Raw genomic sequence first — 13,590 nt, 5'->3', positions numbered from 1 at the left:
ACTGCAATGGCTGGAGGTGCTGTGCGCTGAGTTTTATGAACAGCTCCTTCTCTTTCGTAGGCACACAACTCTTTCCTTATCAGCTGGAGAAGAGTCCCATCCTTACTCTGCGGACCTGAAATCTCAGAGCCTGGATGCTTTGGAGCATAACAGAGAGTAGCTAGCAAATAATAAACCTTTGTGCCTCGTTCCCTTTCCTCTGGGAGTCCTAAGAACCCCTCTAACAGTGTCCTCCTCCCCTTGGCTTACTTTCCGACTCACGAATCTCTCCTTAGCTGTCTGTCTGTGCCAGGTCCTTCAGAGTGGAGAGGACCACAACAAACTAGTGCTGATCTGAACCAAAACACTCCAGGGATCAGGCATGCTTAATGTGCCTGGAAAATTGTTTCCATATTGTCTCAACTTTGCCACTCAAATGAGTGGCTTCTTCCATGACACTCTGAGCTTTGGTCTGTAGCCGGTAGCTATGTGGGAATGACAATCTGATACTGTCCAGGGACCTGAAACAAAATGTATTGCCACTAGATCATGCAAAATAAAGGACATAGCCTAATTTCACAGGCTAGAGGGAGAAAGGCTCGGTAGAGACTTTCTTAGGAAATTTTAAATCAGTTTAAAGTCAAAAGAGAGAAAAAAAATCAAATTTAAACAGAATACTGGTAACAGCAGCAAACAGAGCTCCACGTCTCTCCCAAGTGCTTTCTAACAATTCCTCTCTCTGGTGAGAATCTTCCTATTTACCAAAAGAAGAATCAGAAAAGTAATCCAAAAAGACTTTGAGCTGATAAATAACTCTCCTCATCCATGGATCTTAAAGCCCTGTGAAAAGCAGTCATTGTCCTGCTGCAAGAGGGCGAGCCCAAGGCACACAGTTAGGTTGACCTATGGTTGTTCAGATGGGGCTGGAACATGGGACTGGAATTTCTTACCCTTACACCACCTTACTCCTGGACCTGCTCATGTCTCTCTATGAACTTTAAGGAAAGATGTCTTTTTTTATTATTAAATGAGAAACTGCCAGATTTGGCAGGGCCTGTTGGAGGTACATTGTGAGCAGGTGCTGAGCAATATTTTTCTGATGTAGCTCAGGGTCTGTTGTTCTACTCCTATGTCTTATGGAGTACTGCCAATGCACTTCAGACCTGATCTGCAATACCCCTGGTCCCAGGGCCCTGAATAGTTTTGCTGATGTCCCAGTCTCTTGGTGTTTCTGTTCTTTCTGCTTCAGCTTCCAGGTTGAAACTCTATAGACCATCATGACCTGCCTGCTGCCTTGCGTCTCCCACTCCACCTTTCTGCCACCGCACTGCAGTCTTGAACTGCCATAATGTATTTCTAATAACATAATACAAGCTCTACCCAACCCTCTACTCTTCTCCTGAGCTCCACTCCCTCCTGTGTCCAGTCCTCATTCTTCACTGCTTTTCTCGCCTTTAATCTCTCTCCTTTGGCTCCCCTGTTTCTTTTCACAAGGTAGGAGTGAGAAATTTAGTAGGCAATAGAAATATTTAACAGTGAAGGTAATTAACTAGTATGACCCTCATCAAATGGTGCTATCATCTCCTCTCTTTTGGCTCTTCAGAGAAGACTGGATGTTTTTCCAAATGGGGTGGAGCACTAGCAACTTCTGAGTGGACTGTCTGTAGGAATCTGGAATAAGACCTGATGTCCATGTTGTACCAAGAGTCAAATAGGATATTTCCTTTAGGCCATATAAACCTATGGACATACAAAGCCCTCGCAGCTTTTTGGTCAAAGTCAGAATGCTCCTTGCTACATTTATGTGGGACATTTCAAGAAGGGGTGGGACATCCCTACTGCCAGTGTGAAAGTACATCTGGAATGCATAGAAAAGGAGAAAAAACCCCAAGAATTCCAGTTGCTTACACTAGGGGTGTCATACCATGTTGAGTGGAGGGAAACCAGTGGGCATAGAAAAGGTTCTTCAAAGTATCCTGGAGTCATTGCACCATGGGAAGAAACTGAAGCTGCCGCACCAGCAGGTATGGGGAACAGGCACATGCCAAGGAGACACATGTGAGGGACAGGGTTGGGGCACAGAACAGAACTGGCCTGACAGTGTCTGCTGCTCGATGACGTGCAAAGAGCTGGCAGATCCAGGTGCTCACTGCTCTGAGAAAGAGGTGACTGGAGGAATGAATTTCCAAGTGCACCAGTAAAGCAATTCCTCCAACTTTAATTTATCTACATTTATTTGACACCTTGGGGTAATCATTTGGCCTCTGCTGCTCCATCCACATCCTCCTTTTTCTAATTTCTGTCATGTCTTCCTAATTAATATTGCCCAAACCTATCCTTTCTCTCTCTTCCCTGTTAAAACATTTTCCTAGAACATGCCTGTCTCCCTGTTTCGCTAGTTTTAACATATTCAAATGCCTTCTCAAACTATGTCTTGTGTGACAACAGTGAATGCTCCTGAAATTAGGACTGTATTGTAGCATCACCCTACAACATAGGTAGAGTTAGCCATGTGTGGGCAGAGTGAAGAATGGCTCTTCTCACATTGACTACTTGCCCTATCAGCCTTAACTGTGTCATTATACTGGAGTTTTCTTTTTGCCTTGTACACAAACTGGTCACATCTAAATTATCTGCATAACTGAGAGGGGAATTATCACCAGAACCACTGAGACCAGCACATAAATGTATTCCATGTCCTCTGACATTTAGCATACCTACACACAGAAGAACTTACACATGTGCAGTGGGAAGGTAAGAGACCCAGCACAGACTCCGCCTTGTGCAGAGACGAGCTCCAGGGTCCTGCAGAAATTGACATTCAGGCTGTGGCACTCCGTGCACTACTTCCTAGATCAGCCTGCTGTGAGAATGGGAGTCACTGTCTCCAAGGAGCATCTGACTAAGTGTAACTTTTCCCTGAGTGAGACAATGGTTCCTGCTGTGACCCTGCCGTTCCAGTGGGAACGGACAGCATGGCCCAGCAGGAGAAACATGCTGGCTGTAAAAGAAGTGCATGGGAAGTGGCTACAGGTATCAGCTGGGCTTTGAGTGAAGGACTAGTGAGAGAGGAGCAAGAAGGGCAGAACGGTGAGGAGCTGTGATGGTGAAATCAGTAAGTCTGAATACGAGGGGGCAGCGCCTGAGGAGATGCTGATATGGTCGGTGCGATGGAAGCTGAGGCCATGGGGATAGACAGGGTGTTGGTGGGTGGAAGGGAGAAGCGTGGTCTGCACTTGACCATGTTACAGCTGCATCATGATAGGGGGGGAAATAAAAGAGAGAGGTTTGAAAAATTGTAAGAGAAAATGAAGGATTTGGGTGTAGCCTGGATGTGTGCGCCAGAAGAAAAGTTGAAGGCAAAGCAGCCTCCCAATTTAAATGACTTTCTTCAGTGAGAAGTCAGGGTTGCTTCTTGTCAGTCTTACACGCTACAGCAAGCAGTCCTGCTATGGAAAACAAGAGACATATTTTGAGCACTGTCACATTTATACATGAGACCGGTGTTGGCTGTAGCTTGCATTCCTCGCTGCTCCTTGTCAGCCAGGAGGCGGCGGCCTCTGAATGGGGAAAGTCAAAGCCTTCGTGACCGCAGCATGCTTTCTTCAGCGCAGGTGCTAATGGTTCTCTGCAGGGTCGTGGACTCCACAAACCAGTAGCAAGGCTCGTGGCTGATCTCACTTTCTTCCTAACACTCCCGTGGCTGCCCCTATACTATCCTGCCAGTAGCAGCTGAAGGAGATAACTTTGTGCTGGAAATGCAGGGGAGAAGTCAGAGCCGAACAGGAAGGAATAAAAATCCTATTTTGAGATGTTGCTCTACTGAGTCACTCACTTTGGGCCAGCTGCTTACAGGTCGTTCAACAGTGAGACGAGAGCAGCAAATGAAGTAATTTCTGTTCCCATGGAAAAAAAAAAAAACATGGTGACATTTTTCTCCATTGAATTTTTTAAGTTTGTCTAAAGCAGGACTTCTTGACAATTTCTCGACAACCTGGGGCTAGACTCTGTTACAGCAATTTACTTGGGATCTGCATAGCAGATACATTTTAAAAGGTCATATAATGGTGGAATATCTTTCTGGGGCCAGACAGAATTGTTCCCCCAGGCTACCAGTTGGAGAGATCTAGCTGGGTTAAAAAAATACAAATGCTATGTTTTTACATATTGAGTTTTGGGAAATGTTTAAGCAGGAAAAGGAAGGAGTTTTCTTACTTTCAAAGTTAACAAAAGCCCTTCTTTTCCTTTAGGAAAAGGTACCTTTTTTTTTTTTAAAAATTGAATTTCTGAACAAAAAATTATAATCAGCACCCGCTTCAGTGGACTTAAAACAAATGGAAGGCCTGATTATCTGTAATACCCTCCACTTTTTCACGTTGCTCTGAAGTTGAAGGTCAGCAGGATGGGAGGTTTTGAAGAGCAGTGTGACATCCTTGTGATAATTAGCTACCTGTACTTCTATTTCTGTCCTTCTACAGGTGGTGCACATGGCAGCATAGGCAACCTGTTTGTCTGAGACCAGCAGTCACCACCGGCACTCAGTGCTATGGGAAAGTAAGTTAACGCCAGAGAAAACTGGTGCTTGACACCTGGGACCCAAAACTGACTGGACATGGATATCCGTGTCTCAGAAGCTAATATAAGGTGACTCAGATTCACTAGTAATCTCTGGTTCCTGCTTTTGCTTCCCTGTGCTCTTGAGTTTACACCTCCAAATGGCACCTTCCAGCTTTCAGGCTGGAATATCCTACCATTAGTTTTGAAGGTTGCTTCATCAAACAAGTTGATGTTTAGGTTCTCCCAGTAAGACTCAATGTTAAGAAAAATTTCTGCGAAGATCCCTCAGTTCCTGCTCAGCTATAAGCCTCGACCTCACAGTACCTTGGGGAGCAGCAATAAAGGCAGCCCCACAACCCTGCTCCACAAGCTAGGTATGTGTTGCTATCCTCATGAACATTTATAACCAAAGAACCTTTGAGCTAAGACGAGTTAAGGTGAATACCTGTCCAGAAATACTCTCCCTTGCTGGCTTTGACGTTCATCTCATTTTTTCTCCATTTGCCTTTGGTCTTTCCACTTGTAAACATGTGGAGAACCAGGCTCAGTACTACCCTCAATATTTAGGATAGGAATGGCAATTTCATTGTCAAGTGTCCATTTCTAACCTGTGGGTATCATTGGAGCATTAGTTTTCAATGTCATCTAGAGCTGTGCTGGTCTGCTCGTCTTGTTATGAACTTTTATATGATTAAAGCTCTAAAAAGCAGGTGGGCTCTGGAGAGAATGGGACTAATTCATAATTTCTCACTTGAATTTCCCAATTGCCTCTTTACACCAAACTCTTTTGTCCTTCGTTCCTCTAGTGTTTGAGAGTGCAGAAACCCAAAGACTACTGGTGAAGGGGAACACTGTGTCCCCTTACATCGGGGGACAGGGGGAAATGGCCTGTTGAGACCCTCTGTGAACGGGCAGGAGGAACTGTGCATAGGGAAGGGGCAGGAAACTCTTGGAAGTACCGTCTGACATGCAGCAAAGCTAGCAAGGGATGAGGTAAGAGTTTTGGGAGGTGGGCTGTCCGGGAGAAGGAAGGGGAAGGCAGCAAGGAAGGGAAGCATAGTGTGGAGACTGAAAGTGGTTTTAAAATCAAATGAAACTCCAATAAGTCTTAGCTCTGGAAGTTTGCCTGAGAGACAGAGTCCAGATCAGCTGCAAGTAACAGGAAAAGAAAAGCAATAATTTGTCCCATTGCACTTCTCAGGGAAGGTCTGCAAAGAGTGCAGGATTGCACATCCCAGCGGTGGGCACATGGATGGCGGAGATTCCCTGTCCGCCAGGTGGGTTGGGATCAGATGTGGCAGGTTCCCCATGCTGTTGCACTGCCAGAAGGGAACCATCACAGCAACACTTTCCCAAACGGTGGGATCCCACTCAGACACCATGCACTTATCACCAGGTGGCTGTTGGCTGGCCCAGTGCTCCATCTGTGGGTGCAGCTCAGGGTGTCCCTACCTGGTGGCTCACAGGCAGCTGAGACTCTGCTCTTTCCATGCTCCAGCTGGTGGGTTGAGCCAGCAGCGAGGCCAGAGCTGTGTGAGCATGGTGCAGCTTTCAAACCCGGCCTCTTAGCACATACTGACAGCTGAGGCACAGGGTTAGCTCGATCTACCTGTATCTACTGTGGTGCTGGCTCAGGTCCAGTGGGCTCAGAATAAGGCTGCCTGCTGTCCGCCGAGCAGCCATCCCCCCAAAAGACCAGGCTTTCGGCTACTGTTCAGCCCTTGTCCCCTTGCATTCTAATGCATCACAGCTGCTGGAAAGCTGCCCCCACAGCTCTGTCTTCCCTTCAACCCCACGACTTGTCTTTCCTTTTCGTTAGGTACAGGAATTCCCCTTCTGCCACGTGCTCCCTCTGCTGACCCCATCAGCATTTCACCTACCCCACCAGCCCCCTCCATTTCGCTCCGGGTGCTTTAGTCTTTTCTATACCCTCCCCACCTCCCCTTCCAAGGAGGGAAATTTTCCACCCCGCCGCAAGCAGCCGCAGCACCCTGCTGCCAAACCTTCACCTCTAAGCAGCGCACACAACTCTGAGCATGAGACAATTAGGAGAGAAAGAGGGAAGGGGGAAAGTATTGACAGGAGTAAATTGAGAGAAATCATAAAGCTTAAGCAGAAAGAAAGCAGTTTGAAAGGTAAAGTATTTAGAGAAAGCCCTTTCCTGGATGAATCTAATTGTTTTGTTATCTTTACCCACCAAAGCATTTACTTTGGTTTGTCGCCCGATCCACAAACACTTTCGAGGAGATGACATTACCGAAAGGCAGGAACATCTGCATCAGCTCAGCATCCCCAAACTCCTGGGGCAGATGGTAGATAAACAGGTTACAGCCCTCTGGTCCTATCAAGAGAAAAAGACGACCCATGAATGGAGAGAAATAGGATATGAGAAAGCACATGGTAGAGATTTACTTTGGCATCCCCTCTCTCTGACTGGTGAGGGGTCACCTGTAGGAAGCAGTCTGTAGTCTCAGAGGAATGGACAAAGCGGAAGACCAGGAACTCAGAAAGTCACCTAGAGGCTATGCTAATTTCATTAACCTTCCCAGGACAGACATCAGGATAAAATCTAGAGACAGAGGAAGGCAGCAACACATGTGGCCATGGAAAGACAGAATGAAGGAACCATAGAATCATAGAATCTTCATGGTTGGAAGGGACCTTTGAGATCATCGAGTCCAACCATACACACACAAAAAACCCCCCTACATTCTCTGTCACTAGACCGTGCAATAAGAACAAAAAGAATGAAAGAATGAAGTTCATAGGGTTTTTTTGCTCCTCATAATCTCATTTAATCTGTAGAGTTTTGGGTGACCCACACTAAATCTTGCCTCTTCTCAGTGTCTGCATGCAGAAGTTTCATTGTCCTTCTTGTGTCTGTGTGAGGATTGTGATAACAAGTAGAAACATATGCAAAACCCACAGGCTTATTTTGTTTTTCAGAATTTTACACTCAGCCCCCCAGCTTGACTCCGCCTGAAGGCTCCCCCAAAACTGGACAGTTTGGCCATGTCCCCTGTTCTAGAGAGTTCTGCAAGAAAGACTACAGATGTATTTAAATTCAAATTACGAGACAAGAGGAACTGCCTTTTTCACCTCAGTGCTGTAACACATACTCTTACAGACTTAAGAAAGTGCTTGGAAAAATATCCAGAGTGGAGTCTTTAGTTGGAATATGCAGTTTTGTTAAAGTTAGAGACCCTCAGAAAATGTTCTGTTGAAATTGTACTTTGGGGCAGAAGAGGGAGAATCTGCCTCTGGTCAAATAGCCTAGAATGAAACTTTTCAATATGACTTTTATTTTTAAACATGCAGTATGTGAGCAAAAAGTCAAAAGGGAACAGGTGCGTCCAAGTGGGTTTGTTGAAAAAAATAAGCATTTAAACCCCTTGCAGTGTTCACTAGCAGAAAACTGCATAGTTTGAGCAGGCAGGGATTGTTTTTGTCATGCTCTTATTTCCAAAGGTACTTTCAGCTGCTGCCCAGCTCTGCACTGACCTCGACAGGTAACTCCAGCTCTGCTTTGCTCATGGGGGTCGAGATGAAGGGGTGCAGTGCGTGTTCCTTGCTGTGAACGTAAGAGGACTGAGGGATGCAGGGTTTTCTCCTTCCTTCCAGCCCACGTGCCTGCAACCCTGTGGCCTGACTTAAACAACTTTCCCCCATGTACATCTGGGGCAGAGTGTGGGGAAGGAGAGGGTTTTTTGAATACTCTCGTTTTCTTCATCAGGGCATAATTATGGTGTCATAACACAGCAAATTACAACTTTGACTTTCCTGTTAGGGAGAGGAGTTTGCATAGATGCTCCCACCTTTTATTAGCCATTACTCATCCCCCCGGCTGGCAGGAGAAGTACAGCAAAGTCAGGATTCTGACAGATGCCCATTTAAAGCTCATTAAAATTCCTGGGCCTCAGCGTGATTGAAGTCACAGGCTCTCCACATTTCCTTTTGGATTAATGGAAAATGAAGCCCTAATGAATATTTGCTAAGCACAATTTTCCCCACTAATTTGCTAAAAGGACTGTCACGAAGGAACAGCTGATCCTTTGCAACTTGTGCATTTCCTAGAGGTCATGAGGATGGTAACAGGGTTTCTTCCAAATGGGGGGGATAGTGGTATGGTGGGATAATTAACTAATTAGGCACCCGGTCATCTGCTTAGCTAAATTACTTTTGAACCTCAGTGGCCCACAATCAGGCTCCCCTATTTCATGCCAAGCTTTTCCGTCTTTCCCCCACCTCCCGTCTGTCTCTTCCTTAGTCTCCTCACTGAGTAACCATCCTCCAGTCCTTTCTGCAGTTCATTTCCACACATGTGGAGTTATTGGCATGATAAACTAGATATGAAGCGGTCTGAAAGTGTTAAACAAATACCGACCCCCTTAGGTGTCTGTTAGAATTGAGAAAATCCTGCCCAGGAGAAGACCATAGTCCAGAATAGCAGGGAAAAATTCATTCTTTCATCTGAACATGCCCCAGAGCACTTCTGCTGTGGGATTTGAGATCCACTTTATAATAGAATGGGTAAAATCTTGGCTTTGCTGCAATTAGTGGCAAAATTCCCACTGACATCACCAGAGCCAGCAGTTTGCTCTGCAAAACTGGCAAAGTCTTTCAAAAATGCCAGCTGCATTTCCTGGGGTCTTGGATGCGTTGTGCATGAGTAGGGATTCTGCCTGTGTGTGCTGAGAAGCACCTACTAAGGCTGAAGGCAGACCAGGAAGCACACAACTTCATCTACACCAGGTTTGGAGGTTGGGCTCAAGGAGAGAACAACCCTTAGTTCACCTTGAAATCAGCTTTGCCTCACACTGCTCACAGACCAAGAGGAAGAGACCAGGGAGGATGTGAAAAAGCAGGGACCATCCTCAAAGCCCAGTGCAGCTCTGAAATGTGGCTGGGAAACCCGTGCTGCAGCTTCCCATACCAACCCAGGCATTCAAGGCCAAACCCACTCTGTTCCCAAACACAGAGCCCTTTTAGTGATTTCCAGTGTTGAAAACTGCACCTGCTACTTAGAAACAGCCTGGGATGGTTTGATTTGTTATACCATCCTCACATATGAAAATTCTGCTATTCGAATTTAACGACCAATTTCTTGTTAAATCCATCCATCCATCCATCCATCCATCCATCCATCCATCCATCCATCCATCCATCCATCCAAGTTACCTGTCACAGTTAGACTCCTTGCTAAAGAATTCAAAACCAAGCTCTCTCTACCTCGGCCCTTCTACCTTCTTGTGTGTTTTTTTCTGCCTGAGTCAAGCTAATCTGTGCACTCCATGGAAGACTATGTGTTTATGTGTATGACCTCGTCTTTGTATATACATGTATATTTTTAAGAAACCAAAGGCATGAGTTGCTCAGCTTAGAATGCTGTGAAGAGCTAAGTTAGTTCTCAGTGCACACATGCAATGAGTTTTAAAGGATTTGATCAGGATCACTGGTGCGAGAGGAAAATCGCAGCTGGTATGGCAAAACCTTAGTGAAGGCTCCAACTATCTCATTGGAGAGAAAGGTCTTGTTTTGCGCTGAGTTAATGGATTGTTGGAGATCAGTATACTTGGCAGTTCAGGGCTGATACAGTGCTAAAATTCTTTACCACAGACTTTACTTCGGTTTTCAAAAGGGCTGTAAGTCAGCTCGAAATCTAATCTTCGTGACACATTATGAGAGTAGAATCAAGGTTCATTTCTACCCTGACATCTACCATGGCTCTTGGTTTTATGGCTTTAAGTTATAGATATTTCTGTTCATTAATACTTAAGCACAGATAGCCTTGATTTGGACAAAAAGGAAAGAAAACTTTTAAGGAATGCACAGTTTACGAATGGTCTTTAAATTACAGGCAAACCATGCTGGATAATGGAAAAATCCATGATTGAGAGCACAGAAGCACATGGTAAAGAATTCTGTGATGGGCCCATGTTGGTTTGGCTTGATTGGACCTGAGCTGCTAAACCACTGCTCTGCCCATGCTCCTCACCCTCCAGCTCATTGTTAGTTTTTTATCATGGGGACAGCTGCAGATCCAATCTATCCCTGGGTGTCCACTGGCAATATGAGTAAATATATACCCGTGCTGACAGCAGTTATCTATCATTGCATCCCCAGCACTGGGAATCAGTGGCATAAGAAAAGGCTATGACTAGCCTATAATTAAATGGACTGTAATTAAAAGCCAGTAATTAAAAATGGACTGACTTGCAAGGTTGTAGGAAGTTATCCTGCAGCCCTTTGGTCAGCTACACACCGCACCTCTACGGCAAATCACCAGAGGCTGGAATTTCATTGCCTTTTCTGCACCTGCTTGCTATTCAGTCCCCAGTACGTTTGAGCACAGGGCAGATGAGAGTCACAAGCCTGCACCACTTTATTTTAATATCTAAGTGTACTTCTGCTTTTCAGAAGCTACATCAAGATGAGTAATACCGTACAAATTTTAAATTACCCCCAAGTTTTGCCTCGTTGACATGGCCTGAATCAAGACTTCATCTCTAGCTTTGATCATTTTGGATCTGTTCCACCCCAAGCTCCCTGTCAGCTGCCGGCAGCCTCAGTGCTCATGTGGAAGTAATGACTAATCTCTACAGGAACGCTGCAGCAGCCAAGCGACTCTGGGCTTGTTATCCAACCGGGATCTGGGAGCAGAGAGTTAGTGTTGTTATTAACAATGTGATCATTGATGTTATTGTTGTGGTAGGGCTGGTTCATTAACAAATCAATGTTTGTGCACGTCCTTGCAAACATAAAGTACTCTTCTCAGCACTAAGCATTATTATTATTAGAGTTCCCTCTTGCAGTGTTTTCATGTTAAAGGTTAGAGATGCTTAAAGGTCTTGACCCTCAGCTAAAAGGGAGTGTCGTGCCTTAGAGATTCTCCTTCTAGTAAGCAACAGAGAAAGCCACAGCATCAAAACACTGCAGGAAAATGGAGGTCACTGGGAATGACAATTTGCATCGTACTGGTGGTTCATCTCATATATCTGGCCCCCAACCACCCTCAATACCAGCTGCTTACAGGAAGGAGCAAGGAGTTATGAGATAACTTGTCCACTGGGTGACACAAATCCTCAACCCACAGACGGACCACGCCTTGCGAACACGAGGGTCTTTGGGAAGTGGGTCTTCAAGGTGTGCACAATAGTTATCTCTTGCTTCTGATGGTTCCTGGCACAATGCTATGCTGAGAAATGATCTGCTCGCCATTTTGTCCTGTGCTTAATCTAGCCCCAGTAAGTAATAAAAAGCAAAGTCCTTCAGCATGGGGGAAACATCTCTGTAACGATACGTTAGGTCTGTGCATCTGTTCTCACAGCAGGGACATGTACTAGAGCTAATCAGGAGCTGGAAGTTGTGTTCCCCAGGAAATTCTGACATCGGAAAAAAATTAATTCCAAATTAGATCGAAATGCCGACATTTCTAATTTTCTTACAAAATGAGATTTCTCCCCCAAAGTAGTTCTAGGCCATCAGAATGTTTTAGTTTGATAGTGTAATCTTGATTCATTTCATTCTGACTGTTACACTATATTAAAATATTAAATGTCATTATATATATATAATAACACGAATGACATAGAATGTATCTGAATTAGTGATCTAACGGAGGATAGAAGTTGAAATGTAATTATTTAAAATTAGGGTCTCTACACTAAGCTGAAGCACCTGACTTAAATGCCTTACTTAGGTAAGCAGTCTCCTCTTCTTATCAAAAGGGAGCAGTGGACTCCCTGGAGGACAATTGGGACAAGCTGAGTGGATTGCCTCTGAGGATGCCACTGCTCCCCAGTGACTGTAAAGGGAACATTACGTGGCATGTTTGCCTCCCAAAACATTTACTTGCAGCAGTGGGAGATTCACGTCTCCTTACTTTTCATGTCTCCAGTGAGGCCATCCAGTCCTGAGGACTAGATAACCCAGGCTGCTGACATAGTCAATGTAAAGAAATAGGTACTTTTACTACACGGTTTGTCTCTTTCTGATATAGAGATTGTGCTCTAGAAGGGATGATTTCTGTTTCCAGATTGTCAAAGAAGGCTGAAAAGACTAGATCAGCCTCTCTAAACAGCAGGTCTTTGTTCTCTAAATAGCAAGTGTCTGAACTTATGTTACTGGTTTCTAATTAAGGGCCACCAGTGCTTTGTTTCCTATTAAATTCTTTATTCCAATGAAATTGCATTTTTATCCGCATTCATGTTGCTTGTCTCGAGCACAGATCCCCACTGGACATTATTGCCTAGGTTGCTAGCAGGTCTTTCCATGGCCATTGCACATCAGCATGCTCCCCTCCCTGGGGACTGAGGGGATCTTAGCAGCGATTCCCCATGAGGGTGTTCCTGCATACTACTGTTAGCGCCAATGATGCCCTGCCACATGTGGAAATGGAGAAAAGACTTAGTGGACCGGGGATTCAAAGTAATTGGGCGTTTAATGGCTACTCTCTAGGTGTACGAGGAGGGGAACCAATGTGGTAGGGGTGGCATGCTGGGGCCAGAGAGGAGGACAGCCCATTTACTCACCTTCTCTCTGTTGCTGTGGGATCATGGGAGGTGGCTGTGGGAACGCTTGGCTAATCTGGCCATAAGCAGCAGGATAAGCAGCTATAAGAGAAAGAAAGGGAGAGAAGAAAGAGAGACAGATTTCAGTGCTGGGAAGCAAGGAGGTTTCACTCCAAACCACCATACCAAGCTAGAGGTGGGCTTTTCCCCTGCATTTTGGCTCTGTGAAAAGCCATCTCATGCAGCCTAAGATGTGGAAGAAGCACCACAGTCGTGCCCCAGGAGGTGCCACCTGGCCCTGAGCACCCATCCTGCCTTCAGCTTCGTCAGCAGTAACACCGGGGACAGCCATGTGGTGTAAATGGGGGTCTCTGCTGAGCCACGTAGCCACCCCAGATAGCACTGGAAACACATTCATTCACGAGCTCAGCGCGGTGATGACCATGCTGACAGCCACGCAAAGAGCGCATGCACACGTTTCCCTGTGTCGTCTCTCTTGTACCCTGATTAATTCACATGCTCATAAAAACTGTTCACATGTGTG

General features: G+C 45.4%; 1 protein-coding gene across 24 annotated transcripts in view; it reads right to left on the bottom strand.

Moving 5' to 3' along the window:
- The window catches only part of CELF4 (CUGBP Elav-like family member 4), a 713,233-nt gene that overhangs the window by 40,230 nt on the left and 659,413 nt on the right, over positions 1-13,590 (bottom strand). For 11 of the 24 annotated variants that reach the window (XR_012584952.1, XR_012584953.1, XR_012584951.1 and 8 more), the window contains exons 10-11: positions 13,068-13,148; positions 6,794-6,877 (exon numbers count right to left, since the gene is read on the bottom strand). Coding sequence is in view for 17 of the 24 variants with exons in the window: in XM_074570529.1 (XP_074426630.1) it covers positions 6,794-6,877; positions 13,068-13,148 (165 nt within the window). In the remaining 7 variants the exon portion in view is untranslated. Of the gene's footprint in view, positions 1-6,733; positions 6,878-13,067; positions 13,149-13,590 lie in introns of all 24 variants that reach the window. The other 13 variants (XR_012584950.1, XR_012584949.1, XM_074570524.1 and 10 more) reach the window with 2 other exon arrangements.

Source organism: Larus michahellis, chromosome Z (assembly GCF_964199755.1).
Source record: "Larus michahellis chromosome Z, bLarMic1.1, whole genome shotgun sequence".
Classification (NCBI taxonomy): domain Eukaryota; kingdom Metazoa; phylum Chordata; class Aves; order Charadriiformes; family Laridae; genus Larus; species Larus michahellis.
Note: the sequence above shows the minus strand (reverse complement) of the source record. Positions and strands in the feature narration are given on the sequence as shown.